Below are 23,029 nucleotides of genomic sequence, written 5' to 3'. Positions count from 1 at the left end.
AACTAATGACAGCAACAATGAGACTGATAGCCATCATTTCCTAAGCACACACTTTTTTATTGGAATCTACTCTGAATAGTTCATCTTTATCCACTTAATTTGCATAGCAACCTATTGAAATAGGTAGTATTATTATCCTTACTCTACAGATGAGTAAATTGAGGCAAATATCACTGTGAAACTTGCCCAGGAGCAGCACAGTTATCCAAAAGGGCAGCCATAGGAAAACTTCTGTAAGGTAACAATCGGTTGCCCCTGAGCTCCTCTCCCTGGCTCTGCGAAGACAATGGAGCATTCTCACACTCAGTGACACAGGGTAACCACTGGAAGGAGAGGCAGAGATAGATCAGGGGACACTGAGTGATACAGGAGCAGGGAGAGAACTTAGAATAAAAGAGGTGAAAAGCATTTCCGGACACTTGTAGCTGTTATAAAATACTGCTGCTTCAGAAGATAATTATGACAAGTAAGTAGCATGACACCAAAATTGGATAAAAATAAAGGTCGCTTGCTCTTTGGTCCCTGGTAGCTCACAAAAGCCAAGTGCAGAGCCTGCCATACAGTCAGCACTTGAGGATCAAATGATTATTATGTGAATAAATGAGTCAATCTGTATAGGAAATTTCCAACACAATTAGTTCTCAGTCCCACAAAATCTCGGTTCCCCTGGGATTTAAAATGCTGGGTCGTCATTGGATCAAGGAGTTGCTGAATACAGGCTCTCTCTCAAGCCTTGCTGGGAAGAAAACACTTGCCTGAAGATGCAAACCACACAACATGAGATAATGCAAGTTTCATTTAAACAGCACAAGCATATTATCTTTAAAAAAAAAAAAAAAGGACCCATTTAGTTGTTTGCCTCCTGAAAGCCTCAGTCTAGACCACATGTACAGTGAAGTCACACAAGCTCCGTCCTTTCCCTCTTCGTAGAGACTGGGCCATCAATGATAAAGGAGTCAGGAAGAGAGGACAGAGAAAAAAGAAGTGGGAAGGAGAAACGGAAAACTATCTATCACTCAATCTTGAGTGGAACACGGACCTTGTCTTTTAGAGCAAACATGTAAAAATACAGAAATCTATATCAGTTGAAAGTCTGACAGTAAGTTGATAAGGTTAATGTATCAAATAGTAATATGTAGCGCTGAGGACAGGCCAGGTCCGTTTTTTAAAAACCATACGTAGTTACTAAGAGACAGAGATAGACAAAGAGCCCATGCACTGGTTTGCTTCCAAAATGCCTGTAGTAGCTAGGACTGGGTCAGGCCAACAGCTGGGAGCCAGTGAGGGAACACGCCCTTCTCATGGGATGGCAATAATCCAAACACTGGAGCCAAGCTTGCTGCCTGCAAGAATCAAAACTAGCAGGCAGCTGGAGTAAGAAGCAGATTCCAATGCAACCACTCCAAATGTGGGATGTGAATATCTTCACCAATGTCCCAACCAGTAGGCTAATGGGAGTTAGAGCTGCTCCAATTTGGGAGAAAATTTGTATTCAATTCGTACCAGAGTTTGATTTTTTTGATATTCCCTTTGGTTTAAATTTAACCTAAAGTCTATTCATAACCATATGGAGTTGCTAAGTTAAGGAGTTTTGCTCTTTAGGAGTACAATGCAGAAGGTAGGAAGATAAGTGAGGGACTGCCAGAGAAACAGGTCTTTCCTCTGTTCTTCTCTACCTGTTTAAGTGCACAGTTAAGCTCAAAGTCTCTTTGGCTTCAGTTGGATTTGTGTTTGATAGGTTTGACATCAGACCCACACCCTTAACTTCTAAAAAAGGCAGAATATGCTAGAAAAAAGCACAACCCAAAGACCACATCTTGGCACCGTGTCTTAGAAGTAGCATCAATAACTTCTAAACATCTTATCTCCAGGAGCTTACATACTTTCACATTCATCTCTTCTTTCTCTGTTCAGGGTGTGAAGTTCCTTTTACTCAAAGACTTTCTGATTTGTATGTGATAGATCTGGCACAGCCCCCTGGAAAAAATCGCAGAGCCTTGGAGAATCAGGGAGACCAATGAAGACCCAAGTTGCACAGAAGGCCAGTGTATGAAAGGTATGCAGGTCTCCCTGGGTAAAAACTGGTTTTAATGAGCAAGAGAAAAGCAAAAAGCAAAAGTTTAACATACTAAGTTCAGAATGCCATTTGTTTATGGGTATTCTCATTTTTGCTTTTCCTTTTGTTTTGTAATACAGTTTTGCTGAATATATGAAGTGTAACTGCTTTCAAATCCCAATTCAATACTCCAATATGTGTATGAAAATCAATTAAAAACCCTCCATTTAATTCCAGCACTATGCAAAAGATGACCTTAAGATATAAATCTGCTAAAGAAGAAATGTTCTCTTCTTGAAGATATTCATAGAAACATCAAGTTGGATCAAATATAAAACAAGTCAACAACAATTATTAAAAACTCACATGATGTCATAGGCCAAAGAAGATGGTTGTACTTTGCAGCTAACAGAAGAGTGGTGGGGTAGAACTGGTCATTCTGAGCCAGGCCTCAGTGGGAGGGTTCAGAGCAGGAGTGAGATGTGCGCTGAGTCACAGACAGGTCAATAGAATGGAGAGGGGCAGACCTTGCGGGGGGAAATCCTCCCTAGAGTATTTTCTGAGGATATTTCGTGTGAGATCATGGGTTTGGAGGGTTGAGGCAAAGGGGAGGGAAGGCTGAAGACCATCTGCAGGCAATTTTGTGCACATGTGAAATTCCAGCCAATGCTTCTGTACACAAAACCCTGAGAGGTATACTTTCTTTGCTCTTGGATAAGAAGTGATATGCCAAAGCCACATGGCTGAAAACACTAGCTACAGAAAGGAAAAAGTAAATTACAATTCTTCCACAGTAGACACTTCCAAATTTCAAAATCCCAGATTCCACATTTTCTGTAGAAAATACTAACATCGTATGTGTAAATGCCCACTAATCTATACTAACATCTTAATCCATATATATCTATGAGTTTTCAGTTTGTACTCTTATTGTGAGACTAGAAATTCTATAGCTGTAGGTGAATCAAGATCATTACTAAGGTCATAGCCATGAAAGATTAACTTAAATACTCTTTAATCACACCTCCTCTGTAACTTCGAGATGGCAGAACATGTAACAAGGTCACTAATGGACCACAACAAAGCTCTCAATCCCTGTCAACATTTTTCTGAGATGTACTCATGAGGCTCACACATTAGAGGAACTCTGACCCACTCCAAGGCAGATAATTCTAAAAGCCCACTTGCTTTCAAGATCACCTTCTGAGGGACAATAGGCAAACTTTTTGGAAGCTTTCTTTCTATCTCCTAGAATGAAATGCTATGATGGTCAGAGAGTGTGTCGTTGGCTGAGTAGTGTTCTTCCAAAAGTCAGCTATTGAAGCCCTAATCCCAGGATCTACAGACAGAGAGTACATGTGAAATACTATCAAGAGAGCATTCTATTGAAAAATAAGGTCTCTAGGCCCTGTTCCAATAGGACTGGTCTTAGAAGAAAATAACTAAGAGATCTTCAGAGAAGGAGGACCCTATGAGGACACAGGGAGATGTGTCACTCGCCAATGAAGGACGGGGCCTCAGGAGAAATCAAGCTTGTGGGTACCTTCCTCTTGGACTTCTAGTTTCCAGAATAAAAGGAAAATGTATTTCTGTTGTTGAAGCCCCCTGACCCCAAGAAAACTACCATGGCACATGCCAATTTGAAGAAAAAAGTTTAATCTGCACATTCACTCATTGAGAGTGAAGCCTGGTTTCATTTACATAGTCTTTATGGTTATAGATGAGGAAAAACTGAGTTTTAACTTTCCCTCCTCCCTCCACCCCAGGAATGGGTAGTTTTTGATGTCTTTCTCATGTTCCAACATTTCTGAAGAAATGGATTTGATATAATGATAAGCACTGTGATACACTGTTTAGATTTTAAAAATGATTGAAGTGTTCTTCTGTGTCAGAGTTGAATGATGATACACAAATAAATGGGAAAATCACAAACAGGCATGTTTATAAAATCATACTCGAAGAAACTCAGCCCTCTCATTGGGAAACCAGCTGCAAACCACTGATGAAGAACATGATGCCAAGTTACTGAAACGCCAGGAAAACAAAGGGGAAGGAGACCCCACTCCATGAACATTTGTCTTTGACAGGTCACATGCACGCTACCTGGCCCTGTCTTCAGCCTTGCCCGTAAGATTTAGGAAGAAAATCTGATCCCAGAACGTGATTAATTTGCTAGATTTCACCTTCATTCAAACTGCCTCCAACCTCTCCACACTGTCAAAGCACAGTTCCATATCAAAATCTTGTTTGAATGTCTCCATTCACGAAATGGTCTCTCTACCTTTATGTCAGGAAACAGTATCCACGGACCCTAATGTGGATATTTTATCAAGCTGTCTTCATCAAGTTCCAAAATTCAACCCAGGGAGACAATACAAAAATAAAAAACAAGTAAGTAGAATGGCAAATGTAAATTTCTTCTAAAGTAATGTTTCAGATTAACTCTGTGCCAAAGCCTGAATACGAAATGGGACACGTTATTTTCAGGTTTGAGATCCTGTCTTGGAAATGTTAGGGCACTCTTGGAGTGCCCTAACCAGCCCACACCTAGGGAATGCCAGTAAGTTCCCTTTGCATTGTCTGTGAGTATATTGTTCTTGGGAAATCGGCTGCTGCTGCTTGTGCTTGTTCTGCAATGTGTCACGGAGAGCTGGGTGTTGAGGCTCATTCATCTAGCTCTCTTCCTAGAAATGAGGTCATAAGATCACACCAGAAAGCAGAACTTTAAATAAATCGAAACTTCCTTAAAAACACTCAAATCTTAGACCAGCACAAAATAGGTTACAACAATATGGGTTGTAACCATGGCCTACTTCTACCTGGCTCTTAAGTGCATGCAAAATGATTCCCAGCCAAAGATCAGAATTTATCCTTTGCCCCTTCTAGGGGAGCAACCCACTATGTGCAGACCCTGCAAATGAGTGTGTTTCTGGTAATGCACCGCACAGCAAGAAGGCTAGGAGGACCCAAACTTCTGTGACCATGTACCCAGCATTCCACAGAACTGACTTTGGATCAAATGGGACTTGAGTGAAAACAGAAAAGGAGGGCAAGAGCGAGCCGATGACTCTGTCCACTAGTAACAAAGGGACACCAAATGGGCACCTGTTTTCTCATCTGCAGGAAGACAAGGTGAATAATGTCTGTCCCATCCAGATAGGATTACTAGATGAGGTCAGGTATATACTGTGTGAGAACTGTGTCCTTAGCATCTGGCAAGGACCACGTTCAGGACAGTGTGATCCTTACCACACACTGGGCCTGTCTCCATCTCAGCTCACAGAAGGCAGATTCCAGAACCTTCCCTTGCACCTCTCTAATCAGAAAGAAAGCAACCCAAAAGATACAGAACTCACTCCTAGAAATGGTGCCTTGAATATTCTCTCTCAGTCCTCTTGTTCTGTTGTGTTCTGTTGGTATAATGGCTCTGGAGCCATCACAGGAATGACACCTGTAACTGCCATTGAGCCATCAAATGCTGTGCATCAACACATCCAGGGCATTCCTGATGGTCCTTAACTTATCCTTTGAAAATCATACAAGCACATCTTTATCACTCTACTTTTATTCACTTAAGTATCTGTGTTAATTTTGAGACTTCACCTAATATAGAATTGGACAAGTTACCAGTTGTAAGTTGTAAATCTAGGCCTTGATTTTTGAGAAGCTTTGATTTTCTTAGGCTTGTTTCTGAGAGTGGCTGGAAATAGTAGCAAGTGCCTGTATATTTTTAACACATTCTGCTCTTACACAAGGATGCCATGACACCTGTTGCAGACAGGGAATAGCATAACCAGAGGAAGAAGATGAGCACACTGGAGCGTCAAGGATTTCACTTGTCTCACTTCACTTGTGAGAGGCTCTGTGTCTGTCAGAAAAGGAGGATGAGACATAAAGAAACAGGCCATCCCACTTGGTGACAACTGTTACAGAATAAATGACAAGAGGACCAGCGGTAACAGCATGAGACAACTGAAATTAGCAGAGCAAGGAAAAGAAAATCATAGGAAAATAGACAATGCACTGCAAAGAGGCAAAAGAAGCAACTCATTTAATTACATTTTTAATTGTTAAAATGTGTCCTTTATCCAAAGTCTTAATCTTCCACAAAGGTACAGTGTTACAAACTACATCAAGACTTAATATGAAAGTTTCCACGTAAACTCCCTTTTGTGCAGTCTTTTAAAATGCCCTAGAAAGAAGACTGGTTCTCTGATAACTGTGTGGCTGACTGGGAACTGGGTTCACTGCCACAGCCCAGCATCACTGGAGCATGTCAAGCCTATAGGACTAGCCCAGGAAATACCAAAACTCCAACTCTACTGACTATGTATCACGTTTTTCTACAATGTAAAGTTATGTGTCTGTGTGTATAATAGCTAGCAAGGATGTGGATAAAGGGGAATGTTTATTACACATGGTTTTACAGCCTCTGTGGAAGATGGAGTGGAAATTTCTTTAAAAACTAGAAATAGAATTGTCATATGATCCAGAAATACCACTACTGGGGGTATACCCCAAAAAACTTTAGTACAATGAATCAAAGAGATACCGGTGCAACCATGTTTATCTCAATGGAAACAAAATAAAAGAAAAATATGGACCTGGGACTTAAAATCCCGAAACGAGTTGTGGGAGTCTTAAGTGAGGACTCACCCCCTGTGTCAAACACCCAGCCTTGTTGGTGAGCATTTCTGATTGAGGCAGTATTGATGCATAGGCAATAAACTCATCAACTATAGAAGATTACCTATTAATTCAAGGAACCCCACAACTTTTAGGGGAGTTATATGAAATACACTCTGTTCAGAGTTTAAGAAACAATATCAGCGGCACAGAGGCCTCCTCCCATACCCAGACTCTACCACTCACCATCTCCCCCACTAGTGATGCTGACAAACGCTATTTCCAGGAACATTTTAACCTACTATGTGTTCATGGATGCTCTTGGTAACACATTATATTTTGAAATATCCACTGACAAATAGTTAATCATCATGGGTTTAGAAAGGGTATCAGCGGTGACAGTGAGAGCCTCAAGCCTCATGTTATTTGATACATTTTTCTCTTGAAGTTTAAAATAACAAAACAAGAAAGAAGATGAAGAAAAATTCTCTTCAACAACAGTTAAAACTGTCTAATGTTCTCTATCTCTTTACTCTGGTGCTGGTTACTTTGTACATTTCCAACACAATTTGTTTTTGAGCAATTGAGAATGTAGTGAGGGAAATATACTGTTATACATAATTATATAACAGTAAAATACATGATTAAGCATTTTTCCCATTAGAGAAAAATATCATACAGAAATATGAGAATTTCTAAATTTTCAAAGTTTAATCCTTTAATTCCCTCCTTATGCCTTAAGTTCTTCCAAACACAAAGAACACTGATTTCAGTACATAATTCTATCATGAGGTATTTTCCATACACTCCATCTTTTATTTCCTATTGCTATTCAATCATTCAAAGTTGATTTTGCACAGTAAAGTGCTTTTTTGCTTCTCTTAAGCATGAACATAATGCATTTCCTCACATTATGCAAAGAATTATTCAGAATTACAAAAACCTTTTAAATCCAGATGAAAAATAATTACTTCCATTAGAAGGGTCACTGAGGTATAAACACAACTGCCCAACAGAAGTTTAGAAAATTAAAAAATATAGGCAACTCTGCATCCATTTGCAAAGCAGCAGCTTGAATGGAAAGCAGATGTTTGGTGTTCAGAAGACAGGAATCTAGAGAAGCAGTAAAAAAGTTGCTAGCCACTCTGAGCTACTTAGGCCTGCTCAATGGAAGAGAAAGGTGAGCAGTCTCATTCCCTGGTCACTCCGAAGAGATGAACCCCTAAGCAGAATGCAATACATAGAAAATTTTTTGGGAATCCTGTAATGGACTGAATGAGTTGAAGTTTCTATGCTACTCAGCAATATAGATTTTAATATAAAATATTTTTAATTGCTTATTCCTACTAACATTGACTTTGCATAAAGATAATGGCATGCCTGTCCTCATTTACAAAATAGCATAAAGTGTAAAGGTACTATTTTTAAAAATTAACTGTGAGAGTACAGTAACAGGCAGGAGACATTTTTTCACATTTTGGGTTTATGTGAAAAGTCAATCTTGTCTAATCATCTTGTTCTCTTTCCCTAAATTAATCTTTTCAATTCATTGGAGTACAACATCTAAGACTGGCACACTCACAGCAAGACAAGCTGTCTTCTCTCATTGTCTTTGCCTATGTTCCAGTGCCCCCTTTCCCATTTTTACTTCAGTTTTTCTACTCTCACTGCCCAACCATGGCACTTTCCATCTATAAGGTCTTAGCCCAATTTAGACAGTAAGAGAAACATATTCTGAGTCTTGGGCCAACAAAAATTTATCAATGCTTCCTTCATGGAAGGATGTCTGATTGACATGAGTTATGTCCGACTGTCATCCTTCCTATCACTGCAGGGTGGAGGAACAGATGGGAATGCAGTGAGAGCGCTCCAGCAGCCTGAGGAAATCTGCACCATCTTGGTATATCTCTGTGCATGTGGATGTGAACATGTACACATAGACAGATATCCTCACATTGGTGTATGCTTTATCTGAAATGATCCAACACTGCATTACACAGGCAGTACCTCTGCAAGCTGAGCCAGGTTGGTCAGCCTCTGTCAATTACCACGAGACATGGCATTCATATTTGGGGGCCTCTTCAATATTTTAGGGTTAGCTTATCTATAAAATAACTGAACCAAAAGCTTTTGAAAGACCTTCCAGACCAGAGATATAGGAAAACACACTGTAATATCATATGTATATATATATATTAGCACTTCTGAAAGCAAATAAAAATAGAAGCAAGATGTTCTAAGAGACATGTGGCAGGTAATGAAGACATTTGATGAGTTAGATATTGGCCAACCATGGGAATCTTCCAAGTTTATTAGTTTAAGAACCCCTCTGGGTGAACTGAAGCAGAAGACCTATGCTTAAAGAAGACCTACTGAGAGCAGTCCCACTGCTAAGGAACACAAAGTATGCAACGAACTTCTCAACCTCGAGGACTGGCTTTCATTGCATCTGCTACATTTCAGAATTTTTTCTGTTTCTCGACCTAGGTGTCTGCCCTTTCTGGCTCCCCTCTCAGAAGGCTTTCTCATGTTTCAGGTGTCGATCTGTGTGGGCTTTATTTTCCTCACAAAAGTTTGCAAGAGGAGCACTGCTTGTTATTCTCTCTTAAAAAAACAGGAAGATGCCCAATTTCACGAGATCCCTGCTCTGCCACATACTTCATCACTGTTGCTTCCCACTGTCACCCTGACAGCCCAAGCTCCTATACAACTGTCCCTATGTGGCACAGTACGCTCTAAATGGATCACCACAGATCCAAGTGTTAATAATTAACTTCCTGAGGGCATAAAGGAACCTTCCTGAAGTCTAATTATTTTCTTCACTAGGAATATTACAACTTATTGAGGTTTTTTGTTTTTTGTTTTTTTACCACCTAGTCCTGCGTCCCCTCCCAAATCATGTCATGATTTAGAGAATCAGAAGTGTCGCTGGTTGATTGCTAATCAGAAGTACATCAATCTAGCTTTAGTTCAAAAGCATCACTTTTCATACAATCTGATGGCTTCGGTTCTATGTTAGACAAATTTTAAATAATTTTAATAAGTTATTAAAATTGAGAACCTCACTTATGTGCTGGTTCTTTCAATGACAGCTTGTTGTCACTGTTGATATAATTGGCTCATTTTAATGGTCTTTCCTGGTCTTTCCAAGTCTTTCCAAAATCGCCATCTACATTATGTTTTGCCAACACCTGTTGAAAGTGTTCGTGTGTGTGTGTGTGTGTGTGTGTGTGTGTGTGTGTGTGTGTGTGGGTGCACACACATACTCCCATGGTTCATGTTAGTTACCCCTCTGTCCCAGCTCTACCATTGTTTCCATGATTTCTTGGGGAAGTTCTATTTCATTTACATGGGTGGTAACTTGACACCTGACAGTACTAGATTACATGTATCAAAGCTGTATTAAAACGAATAAAATAAAATAGAATAAACTATCAGTGTAGATCTTTCCTCTGGAAGAATATGAGACTACTTAAAGCAAAATGCTGGTAGGCATTAAACTTACTTTCAGTAGAGTTGGTAAGGCTTCTTTTATTCTGCCTCCATATTCACATCTGAGTATATTGGAGAACAGAGTGACTACAGGGAAAGGGAGACGGTTTGGTGCATTAACCACAGTTACATGATTTGAAATTTACCCATCATGTCTCATTCATGTCTCACCTAGCTCAAATACCACATCTGCCAAGACTGAGTTCCCAGAGAAAGCTGTCACTGCTCGCATTCATGATAGAATGTCCCCATTCACTGTGTGGCCACGAGAAGGACGAGTGAAGATCCACTGGAGAGCTTGATTTAGTTCTCCTACATTTTCCTTTTAATTTGTCAGTCATACAGTCAAAATAGCTTCTGCCTTGCATAGATGTGTCCAGTTTCTCATCCCTCCATTCAAATCAGTTCCTCTCTTCAGAAGGCAGAGAGAGAGAAGATTCATTCTCTCTATAAATTTTGGCCCTGGCTTTAAATTCTGTTCATGAGAAAAGCAGTCATCTGTCTCATTTGCTGGAATAAAGATGAGGTCATTATTAAACAATCCAAGTCACAGAAATGATTAAGGTACTGGTGGCATTTACTTATGCAGAAAAACAAATAGAGTTAAACAATTGTAAGTTGACCCAATGGTAAGAAGGATTAAAAAAAGTCGATGAACAAATATTTAAAAGGTATGATGTATCTAATAATAGGTAAGAATTATTTACAGAAATTGAGAGGGATAAAATGAGGCATGTGGTGGAAGGAAAAGACATCAGACAATGAGTTTCTCAATGGTTCTCACATCTTTGCAAAAAAAAAGAAAAGAAAAGAAAATTACTGTAATCTGAAACAAACAAACAAAACAACTCTGTATCCAGCATTTTAGCTTCCTGCAGAAAGATAGTGTAGTCAGTCAGTAAGTGTTGAGCCCAGTGGTCTCGGATTGCCTGGGAAGATGGAACAGAAGCAGACAATGGCACTCTGTCATGAATCTGTATACTCCAATTGAGACAACACAATTCTGTATGCCAGTGCATTCCTACACCCCAAGCAGAAGCTCTTTGTCACTGCTCATGCCTCAGAGTCTTTTTTCCATCTGTCAGGAAATAAGTCAAAGTGACAAATGTAAATGTGTTGACTCTTACCAGAACTCATAATTGTTTATCTTTGTATCATAGGTAGACACAGAAGACAACATATTAGCTCCTTACAACCTTTAGAAACAGTATAAAGAGAAAATGAATCTGTTAAAATGGTTTACAAGCAGAAATGTAATAATGTAAAAAAATCTTTTCTTTTTAGACAATCTCTTCCTATAGAATACTTCAACTTAAGTGATTTTTGTCAGTAAGCAAATTAGCCAGCATTTTAGTTTGGAAATCATATTTTTGCTATGTTTGTATTTAAGGAGTCTGAGAAACACTGATTTTATCTCTAGTGACATTAGATTATGTATTTGAATATAAACATTAAAAATAAATTTAAAAGGCCATTCAGAGTGTGAAGACTACAGTTCAAATACAAACAGATGTAATGAAAATAATACTCTTTATTAGTAAAGAAATACCGCATATTGCTTTTATGATACCCAAGTACCAAGTGAATGTTAATATTGCTTGGGAAAGCATCATTTAATGGCAATTCTCAATTATCACACTTAACTAGAACTCCAGATGTGTTGTGAGTAAGTGAGAAGACAGTAATGTGCAGTGTATATGTGCCCTAGCTATTAGGTGAAATGCACTTTGGGGTGTTTGGCTTGCTGGCTGCAATGCTGGGGTACCAACTACTCATATCAGAGTGCCTGGCTTTGAATGCTGGCTCTCCTTGCTAATCCCATTTCCTGTCATTGCACACAACAGGAGACAACCAGTGCTGGTTCAAGTGCTTGGGCCTCCATCACCCCTTCAGCTTGGACAGAATGAGATCCTGGCTTCTGGCCAAAGATGTTTAGAAAATGAGCTGGCAGAAGGGGGTTCTTCCTCCATCTGTCTGTCTGCTTTTTTTTTTTTTTGGAGCCCTGAACCAAAAATAAAATAAATTATTCAAAGAATTATTTTGATGCTAATTTTATCAACACTGTACTAACAATGACCACTTTATTGTTGAAAATCTAAATGCTAATAGCTGAATAAATAGGATAAGGCCTGAGAAAAAATACTTGAATTTGACTGTCAAGGAGCTTCACAACAGGAATCTCCTGATGTTTTTGTTGGGGAGAGGGAGAGGAGGTGAGGCTGACTGAGACAACTGGAAAAGGAGAGTTGATTTTCTCCATTAAGGGATTTTGCTAACGAAAGATGATTGGGATGTATGATCCAGGAAGGGTTTTTTTTTTTTCAGAAACGTGTTAATGAGAATGATACATTGCGATGCAGACACTTTATGATACAGAGAGGAAGAAAAAGATTGCACTGGTATTGTTCAGGATAGGGGATCTACTGTCTACTTGAGGGGGCCTTGTAATTATGTTGGAATGCTTAGAGTTTATCTTCATGTTTGGGAAAAGAGGAGAAAGGAATAGACCTACAGATGGACTTGCATAAGCCATTATGAATTGTGTGAGAATTAGTTTCTGAAAATTTTGATATTTCTAAAACTTTTCTTGTTTCAGAACAATAAAACCAAGGACATAGTGAAAGGTGAGGGTTGAAAGATGCGACAAGAAGTTCGAAGAAAAAGAAAGTAACAATTATTTAGCTAAGTGAAAATGAATTTTTAAAACATGTACCTAAGGTAACTGTGAACTCGAAGTAGATTCCATCCATGTGTCTGTTTTGCTGCAGGCAGGATCTACTATGCATTTACAAGTACAAGATAGGTAAGCAACTAGATGAACCAGTTAGTTTGACCATGTAAGCAAGACGACAAGAGTCATAAAGTCAATAGAACTATATCTGAAAAGTAGTCCTCAGGTTATTCAATGGTGTGCAATTTTCACAGGCGCATAAAAAAATTTACAAGCAAGTTAGACTGGACTTTCTTATCATCAACATTAACAGTAATACTCATTAAAACAGATCACGAAATGTAAGACAAAATCAGCAACAGAATATATCAAATATCTAGATGACTAATAATCTATAATTTGTGACCCTAGGTGAATTGCATTACAACATCACTCTCCATAAGACCAATCACCAATCAAGAAAGTAACCAACAAGACATTTTATGAAAAAGAAATATTTAGACTACAGAATACAGGGGGAAAGTTTCACATAGATGTGTTTAAATATGAATAAAAATATTTCATTTTTTTTCAGGCCAATGTTGCACATTTGAAGCTGATAGTAGCAACATGCCATATCCATCAAAAACCAAAATTATATTCCTATGTCAAAAATGGCTTGGTAAAACACACTATTTCCTTTCTCTTTCTTTCTGTCTCCCACCAAAGCTCACACATAAAGCTGTATTTGTGAGAAAACTCTCCAGTATTCTAGACTTTAAAGATTTAGCAATGTATTGTTACAATAGTAATTGGATCTTTGTTACTATCTGCTGAGGTATGCATGGGCGACACCCTGTCTGCTTTCAGATCTAACCCGACTTTCATGAATGAAGAACCACAGTGCCATTAAAAAAAAAACGGAAAAATGCAAAACAGTGAAGGCAGGGATCTAAAATTAGAGACACCTATTTTGGTATCTGGTTCTGTCACTTTGTGTGTGGAAGCCTTGGAAAAGCATGAACTCTTTGACACTTGATTCTCTAGGCTGTATATTGGTGATGAATCTCAACTGAGATAACAAAATAAAATCTATGGTAAGAGACTTGCCATTTGTTAAGAGCAAGGATTCTGGAGTCAGCTGGCAATATAACCCTAGTCCAGACCCTTAAACTACATGAATATGAGCATTTAAAATAGTTTTGGAGATGAGCATGTTGGCTCAACTGGCTAATCCTCCACATTCAAATGCCACATTCCATATACACTAACAAAGTAAACTAACTTATGCTCACCGATTTATGTCCCTACTGCTCTACTTTCCATTCAGCTCCCTGCTTATGACCTGAGAAAGCAGTGGAAGATGGCCGAAAATCTTGGGACCCTGCAGTCATGTGGGAGACACAGAAGAAGCTCCTGGCTCCTGCCAATAAGAGCAGCAGTTGGAAGATCTTTCTGTTTCTTCTTCTCTCTGCAAACCTGCCTTTCCAATGAAGATAAACACATCTAAAAAACAGTTTGGAATTTTAGTTTTGTTTTTTATTATAACTGGAACTTTATTTAAAAAACTGTTCAGAATTTTAATTTTTTATTTACAAGGTGGAATTACAGAGAGAGAAAGAGAGACAAAGATCTTCCAGTAGCTCATTCATGCTCCAAGTGGCCACAATAGCCAGAGCTGGGCAGTTGTGAAGTCAGGAACTGGGAGCTTCTAACAGTTCTTCCACGTGGATACAGATGCCCCAGGATTTGGGCTATCTTTCAGTGTTTTCCCAAGTGCACTAGCAGGGAGATGGATTGGAGGTTGAGCAGCCGAGACTCAAACAGGTGACATTTGGGATGTTGGTATTCATTTCAAAAATGAGTAATGGCATACTAATGGCATAAAAATGAGTATGGCATATTAATGCTTATATAATGCAGTGTGGCTATCACATAGGTTTATTGTAGATTAAAAGGTCTCAGTACACGGGGTAAATGACATGTGGGTGATGGATAAGCACATTTTCATGTACCTAGCGATGACAAGCAGCATTGCGTGTACAGCCTATGTCACTGCTGCAGTGTGCGGGATGGTTCATTCTCCAACAAGCACTGGGGCTCACTGTGCCATCACTACGTGAACACCTGCTGCACATGGCTACCCCTACAGCCAAACCAGTGGCTCCCTTCTAATCTAAGAGTTATGTGAAAGCATAGAATGCAACACAAACCACTAAAATTATTTCATAAAATAGAGCTTTAGGACCAGACACTTCACTGAGTTACAAAGTTGTAACTATCATCAGGTGGTCTAAACTGCACCTGAATTCCTGCACCCACATCTTACTGCTGTCGTCATATCCCACGGTACTGAAAACAATGACACGCTCATGCTTTCTAAAATGAATCTCGGACTCACCGTAGATAAAACTACTGAATTAGCAATTTCTCTAGCAACCCCAAACTTGTCACTAGCTTTAAATTGTTTTAAATCATACTTTTCCATATCTGAGATTATCAGTTATATTAAGCTGATGGGTGTTAAATTTGAGGGCATTTTACAACTTATTTTGGGAAAAAGCATTTTAAGAATAAGTTTACTTTTGTAAAAAATACTTTGAAACACATGCATATGACTATCAATATCTAAACTATAATATGGAATTTGTGTTGTGTCAATAGCATATCACTTTTGATCAATTTTCTCATCATTTGGGGAGAAATAATGCATGTATAACTAGAAAGAAACATTTATGGAACCAAATATATAAAATTATAACTCCTTTCTTCCAAATATTTGCCATTTTAAAAATGAGATAAATAGAATTTAGAAGATTTACTATTTTACACCAAGGGAGAAGATATGTTTGGTTTGAAAATCTTTATTCTCACAGTAGCATCAAGACGGACACTATTATTAACAAAAACAAAAATCTACAAAAAGAGCCCCGGTGTAGTGGCCTAGCAACCAAAGCCCTTGACTTGAATGAGCCAGGATCCCATGTGGACACACGTTCTAATCCCGGCAGCCCCGCTTCCCATCCAGCTCCCTGCCTGTGGCCTGGGAAAGCAGTGGACAGCCCAAACCCTTGGGACCCTACCCCTACATGGGCGACATGGAAGAGGCTCCTCGCTCCTGCCTTTGGGTCAGCTCAGCTCCAGCTGTTGCTATCAGTTGGGGAGTGAATCAGCGGATGGAAGATCTTCCTTTCTGTATTTCCTCCTCTCTGTATCTCTCTGTATCTTTGCAATAAAAATAAATTAATCTTTGAAAAAAAAGATTCTACAAATAATTATCCTAATTAAGTTAAAGCTATGATTTATATGATAACCTGATGGGTATAAACAGAGTATAAAGAAGGGGACTGATGCCTCTGAAAACTGATTTTGTGAAATGTTGCAGAATGAGAACCGGCCATGAAGTGACAAGTATTTTCTTAGTTTTCCTATCTCAACTCAGACCATGAATATAACCCTTCCCAAAGCAAACTGACTTTTTTCACCTTCATTACATCTTATTCAACCTAATAGCTATTTTACACTATACTCATTGTGACCCTTGAAAGATCTATTGCGTTACTACAGCATTAACCATTCTCTTTTCTTTCCATTCTATTTTATTTTTAATTTGATGATACAATTCCATAGGCTCTGGGATTTACCTAACCCCCTCCCCAATTCTTTCCTCCAAGTCATTTTACATATTATTACAATAGTATAGTCCTTCATAAGCAGTCTTAAGTTCATCATTCTGCTATATACGTATATCCTGACATTGGGGTCCAGCCTTCTACTGTCAAGATATCTCCAACAGTTTTTTGTTTTTCAAAACCATACAGTGAAAGCAGACTGTTGAAATTATGACAGTCACAGGGGGAAAAGTAGCTGAGCAATAACACACAGGATTTTGCTGTTGAATGGTGTCTCATTTACCAACTCAATAGTATTATCACAATATCTCTCACTTAGAAACTGTATTCACAAAGGATCTGGTGTTACGAAAATAAAAACCAGACCTGCCACTGTGGTGCAGTGGGTTAAGCTGCTGTCTGATGCTGGCATCAGTTCAAATTCACATTGCACCATTGCCAATCCAGCTCCTTACAAATGCACTTGGGAAAGCAGTGAGAGGCAGCTCAAGCGCTTGGGCCCCTGTCACCCATGTGACAGACTCGCTTTAGCCTCACCCAGTCTTGGCCATTCTGATGATCTGGTAGTAAACCAACAGTGGAAGATCTCTCTCTCTCCCTAGCTCTCTATTTCTCTCCCCCAGATATTCTTCCTCTCTAATTTTTCCTTTCAAATAAATACAATAATCTTTTAAATAATCAAGTAAACTAGACATTTCAATGTAAAAATAGTATTATTGTATCTAATCTTAATACAACTATCAAAATATAAAATTTTGGGGCCCGGCGGAATAGCATAGCAGTTAAAGTCCTTGCCTTGAACACACTGGGATCCTACATGGACACCGGTTCTAATCCCAGCAGCCCCGCTCTTCATCCAGCTCCCTGCCTGTGGTGTAGGAATGCAGTCGAGGACGGCCCAAAGTCTTGGGTCTCTGCACCCGCATGGGAGACCTGGAAGAGGTTCCTGACTTTGCATTGGCTCAGCTCCAGCCATTGCAGTCACTTGGGGAGTGAACCATCAGAGGGAAGATCTTCCTCTGTCTCTCCTCCTCTCTGTATATCCGCCTTTCCAATAAAAATAAATAAATCTTAAAAAAAATTGGATTAGCAGTAAATCAATATGTATTAGCAAGAAATACGTACCACAACTCTCAATGATATGGTGTTAGAAAACAAAACAAACAAAAAAGCAGGATACTTTAGAAAGATGCTTTAGAGAGAGTGAGAAAAGAAAGTGTTCTTGCTTGACTGTATACAACAGCCGACATAAGCAGGTGGTCTCTGGATCGTGTGCATAGGTAATGTTTTAGAAACAGTAATGCAGAAACTTGGTCTTTTGATTAGAACTTGCTGTAGCCTTTTCTCTAAGAGGGTGGACACTTCCTGCATAGAATCTCATCGAGAGTAAGGGCCCCTTATCTTTCCTTCAGCTAACTGATGCCGTTCATGATCACAGCAGAGCCAAGCTTTTGGCTCATATAGGCACACACACGTACATGCTTTCAATGCTACAGATTTACTCGAATATATTTTAAATACCCCATTCTTCATTCCTCATTTCTGTGAGACTGTGTAATCTATTTAAAGCAAGATATGTTAGTAAGAAAGTCACACACCGACTGATTAAACACACAACACAGGTGCCACTGCTCCCGGTGTCACAGTCCTTGCAAGTTAAAAGTTCAATTAAACATTGCATTTGCTATACCAAACATTTTGAAAAGTAATTATCTTGCGTAATCAAGTCTCTTGTTTGGCTTAAAAATTCACAATAAAAATATAACACTTTTAATAGAACATGTTCACTAAATATCACTGCATTGAGTTTCTATTTTTGTTTTCATTTTAAGATGCCAAATGATAACACTGCTTGCAGAGTGCTGGATTTCTGGTGTGGTTTTTTTCTGTATCTAAATTAACATATATTCTAAATACATGTTTTCATATATTATTTAAACAGCAAAATGAGGTTAGTGATATTTCAGTCTTATGAATTACTTACAACTATGTAACCACCCTCCAAATGGGGGGCAAGTTATAGGTGGTTATTTGCGAAAAGCAAAAAGTTCTAAAAATTTGAGAAGTTACTTTCTAAAATGGTTTAGTTTGAGTCCCTTGGTACACAGATTTTTAAGCATTGTATCTGTTGACTTTCCTCATTTCATTCCAATTCAGGGGCAATGGTAAAGAGCCTGGGACTAAAATGCAGACTTGACTTCTTCATTACGACCAAGTGAGTTGTCAGGGATAAACAACAACAACAATGGGGTGTAAAATGCCACAGGGGAATTATTTTTAACTTCATGCAATGAGAGACATCTCTATTTTCTTAGATCTTTCAAAAATGGGACCATTTCAACAGGTGGAAATAGAAGTAGGGAGAATATTGGAATAGGGGCTGCACACACATGGGGGATGCTGGACTGTACTTGACTCTCTGGAGCTAGATGAATGTGGAAATTAGGTTAGAACTGGTGGCCACCATCCCCAGCTCCATCAGCCACCTTGCCAGCTTCACCCACAGTAAAAGCAGGTCAACTGGCATGCCCTGTAAGAGTGAAGGGGTGGAAAAGTGGGGGGTTGAATATCCATCCGATGGACTTTACGTTAAACAGACTACTGCTTCATGGAACAGTGAGCAGAAGAATAAACCTACATTGAAGAAAATGTGTATTGCCCTCCCTCACACAAGACGTGAACCTCCCCCTGACTGTTAGCAGGCATGTGAACCTGGGGTCTGAAAAATCTCCATTTCCCACCCGGATAGCTTTAGAAACACTGCTCTCTCTCCACCTAGAGGTGAAGCCTCTGCATGCCCCTCAGCTCTCATCCTGCAGGTCCCTGAGAGGTTGTCCCTCAGCCCTCCGTCCAATTCAATCGCCCGCACCCCCGGCCACCCTCACCACCACGGTGCTGCACGACAGGCCTTTCCTAATCCATGGGACCCTGAATTACATGGTCTTTTATTAATTTGTTCCTTTTCCATTTGCAATGACCTCCTATCTCATGTTGTTAGGAACTTCACCTGAACTTCTACATGGAATACTGGCAGCAGATGCAACCACATTTTAAGAAATCAATAACCAATTGTCAGGTTAATGGTTCAAAATACAAAGATACATAAAAATATCACACTTCAAGTCTGCCTTTTTATGTTAACAAGTCAAATGTTGGAAATTTCCTGGGAACAATTGCTGTGCAAAGACTAAGAAAAATACAGAGATTTTTTAGCATTCTCTCAGACAGGAAATAATTAACACATAGTTATATGTAATATAGAATCATATTTTGAAACGTCAATGTATAATTTATATAATATAAAGTTTTCACACTTGTTTGGTTTAAAATTACTAATACTAGCAAATTAATTTTTTTCTCTGCTACTCAAGAACTAGTCTCTTTTTACTAAAGGACGAAAATGCTTTATAAATGCAATTCAGAGAAAAAACACTGTGTTGAAATTTTATTCTAACCTATTTTAAAATTTTCAACCAAAAATAATGTAGCAGAAGTGATCCCAAGCATGCTTCTCTTACAGATCATTGAGGCATGCATAGCATTTTAAACTCATGAATCTTAAGGGAAAAGTCAGGGTTGAAAATGGAGAAATGGACTGTTGGGGAACTCAGCTTTCCTTCCAGGCTGGAGGGAAGCCTCACATTCACGCAGTGTAAGCCACATCCTCTTTCGATCTCCAATGTGACAGAAAACATTGATGGCCCACATTTGTAAAAGCCACATGGGTTACATGTTTAAAGATACCACATATAAGAAGTTTTAACCATTGTCTGTACTAAAATCAGTTTATGCAAAAGATCATGTCTTTATTTTCAATTGCAAACTCACAGCCCTGCTTGGTGAAAATTGTGTTAGAAAATCTGTTCAATGAAACAAGGAGATCAACAAACAATCTAGACATTCCCTGTGTCCACTAACAAAGATTTAAACTGTCAAATCTTTCTGCCAACACAATGGCGCGCTGGAAAAGGCTCAAGGCTCAAGTGGAGAATTAAAGCCCTTTTTCTTAATAGCCTTTACACTCGTCTGGAAGACATTACTGACTATTCTACAGCAAGGGACTCCTCCTCTTACACTCATTTACGTTATGTATGTATCCGTTCCCTTCCTGTGACAATGACTGTCCTGCAGTAGTTATCACAGCTTACAAAAACACACCAAAACAGCATGAAATTTTGGGTGGCAAATTCTCAGTGTGGATGCTCACACATTCACCTGGGAATACACACACACACTCAGCTTATGCTTCTCTCCCAGGCTTTGGAACCACAGGGTACTTCAAACAAACACAGCTGGCACCCGAATAAAATGTGCTGGGCAAACAGACACTCCCATTAACGTAAATATGTGCTTCACTGTTTCCTGCCAAGCCCACTTGGTTGGGAAAAGCAAGCAATCCCGCGTCTCCCTTAAAATGCCCCACAAGGCTGGCCAAGCTGGCACCCGAGCCACCTGCGCCTTTGCCCTGTGGTGCCTTCTTACACCCTAACATTTGAGAAGTGACAAAGATTATGTTTGGCACTAGTTGATTATCAGAAACAAAACAAAACTTACAACAACGGCAAACACTCTTGGTCCCACAGGATGTTCAGGGTTTTTGCACCCCTGCTTCCTCCCGATGTGGAATCCTAGTGACTCCTCTCTAACCCTACAGGGGTCTGGGGACTCTTTCACAGCCCACTGTTGCGCGCTGGTAACCTGCTTCACGGAGAGTCTGTACTGAACTAGTCCTCAGCTCATGCACCCCTTTTACATCGGCGTGGCTGGAACCCGGCAGGTTTCCCATCTGGCCACCAGAGAAACCAAGATTTTGGGAGCAAACCCAGCTTTCACTGTCCAGCCTGCCGGAGGCCAGGCAGCGAAAGACCTAGGCCCAGGAGCGGGCCAACTTGCGGGCTCCAGGTCAGATGGATTTGTGTGCGGCCACAGGTTGCCCAGGGCAGGCGCTCATGCTCAGAAGGGGAGTCTGGGAGGGTGCCTGGAAAGCAGAGACACAGGAGCCTGTAGAGAAGGGAGGAGGCAGCCCCAGGAAGATGCCTCTTTCGGGGAGCTGGGAGGTAAAGTGGGTGCGCCTCCCAACAGGGACCCTCACAGACCTTGGCGCCGCAACCTGCGCTTCTTGAGGCCGAAGATGCGCACTTTGGAGAAGATATCCACCAGGTTGCCGTTGCACAGCCCGCGGTTCTTGCTGGGGCTGCTCCGCCTCCTGCTGGCCGACGGCCGGTCCCAGTGCTGCTCCCGCGCCTGCCGCTTCTGGCGGATCAAGCCGCTGGCGATGGCTGCGGCCATGGTGGCCAAGACCGTGGGTTCTGGGTAGCCAGGGGCAGAGGAAGGGGAGCTGGGGACCCCGATGAGGGGAGGGGCGGCGCAGGCCGCGGCTCACCCTAGGGGGAACCAGAGGGAAGGTCCAGTGAGATTAAGAAGGGGGGAAGGGGTGTTCAGTCCCGACTAGGACCCATCGCCCTGCAGGCTGAGCACAGGACCAGGCGCGCAGGTGCTCCGGGGAGCAGGGGGCCAGGCTGGGAAGCTGGAGGTCGTGGCTGCCGCCGCCAGTGCTGCCAGGCTGAGTCTGAATGGAGAGCTGGATTGCAGCTGCAGGCGCTGTGGGTCGCCGGAGCCCTCCGGGGGTCGCCACCGCCACTCGGTCTGCCTTTTTTTCCCTGCCCGCCTCCCTGGCGGGAGGTAGGGCAGGTCGCCTCTGTCTGGACGCGGGCAGCAGGGGCACGTCCAGACAGGGTCTCAGCGTGTCTGTGGGTCCAGGACGAGCAAAGCAGGACTCAGCGCCGGGCTCGCGCTGCCCTCGGGCAGGTGCCTCCGCAGCCGCTGCCGCCGCCCGCTCTCAGCTTCTGCCGGTGATTGTCAAGTGCTTTGGAAATCAGCATCTGGAGACAGCAGTCGTCTCCCCTGAGATCTGTAATCAGAGCGCTCCGTGCCCAACCCACTGCACCTCCACCACCTCAGTGGTCCCCTCCTGTGGCTCTCTTCAGAAAGGAAGAGGGAAAAGGGGGTATAAATAATAGTGATTAAAAGATCATCATCATAAGAAAGGCTAAAATGAATTGCAGGGGGCGGGGGTGCTAAACAGGCTGTGCTGGAGCAGGTGGAATTGAAGAAATATCAGTACACGTTTTCTTGGATGAAACTCGCTGGCTCCCGAGGCTCTGGCGGCTCAGCTGGGGCTTATCGCTCTTTTTGTGGCTCCAGACCTACAGAACTCTGTGAGCTGTGGTGGGAGAGTGAGGTATTCCCGTCCTAGGCTCAACCCTACAGAACTGGCGCCTCCCCACCCCAGAAGAGGGGCGTGTGCCCTGAGACAAGAGGCAGGAGGTGCTTCTACACTTCCTCTTCTAGTCCACCCAAACTTGCTGGACTCTCCCTTCAGTTGCCAGGAAGGGCAGGTCTGTTGTTTTACAATGGCAACACGGAGCTGAAGGGAGCGAAAGATCCAAGGAGAGACACCACAATGTGCCTGGCAAGACCCCATTCGCGGATCTCCCCGCGCCACACTGGGGGAGAGGACAGTAACAGTAGCTGCTGCAAACAGCCTCTGGATAGAAGACAGTGGGCGAGGTT

At 41.1% G+C, this 23,029-nt stretch overlaps 1 protein-coding gene across 3 annotated transcripts in view; it reads right to left on the bottom strand.

The window, feature by feature from the left end:
* FGF14 (fibroblast growth factor 14) overlaps positions 1-23,029 on the bottom strand; it is a 525,586-nt gene that overhangs the window by 132,783 nt on the left and 369,774 nt on the right. Inside the window, exon 1 of one of the 3 annotated variants that reach the window (XM_040991165.1) lies at positions 21,553-21,745. The exons of the other annotated variants lie outside the window; for them this stretch is intronic. Within the exon in view, the coding sequence (XP_040847099.1) occupies positions 21,553-21,745 (193 nt within the window). Of the gene's footprint in view, positions 1-21,552; positions 21,746-23,029 lie in introns of those variants that run through there. 3 annotated transcript variants of the gene reach the window in all.

The sequence above is a fragment of the Ochotona curzoniae genome, unplaced genomic scaffold (assembly GCF_017591425.1).
Source record: "Ochotona curzoniae isolate NIBS_2020 unplaced genomic scaffold, NIBS_Ocur_1.0 contig_64, whole genome shotgun sequence".
Taxonomy (NCBI): Eukaryota; Metazoa; Chordata; class Mammalia; order Lagomorpha; family Ochotonidae; genus Ochotona; species Ochotona curzoniae.
The sequence above is the reverse complement of the archived record's forward strand: the minus strand, read 5'-3'. Positions and strand labels throughout refer to the sequence as shown.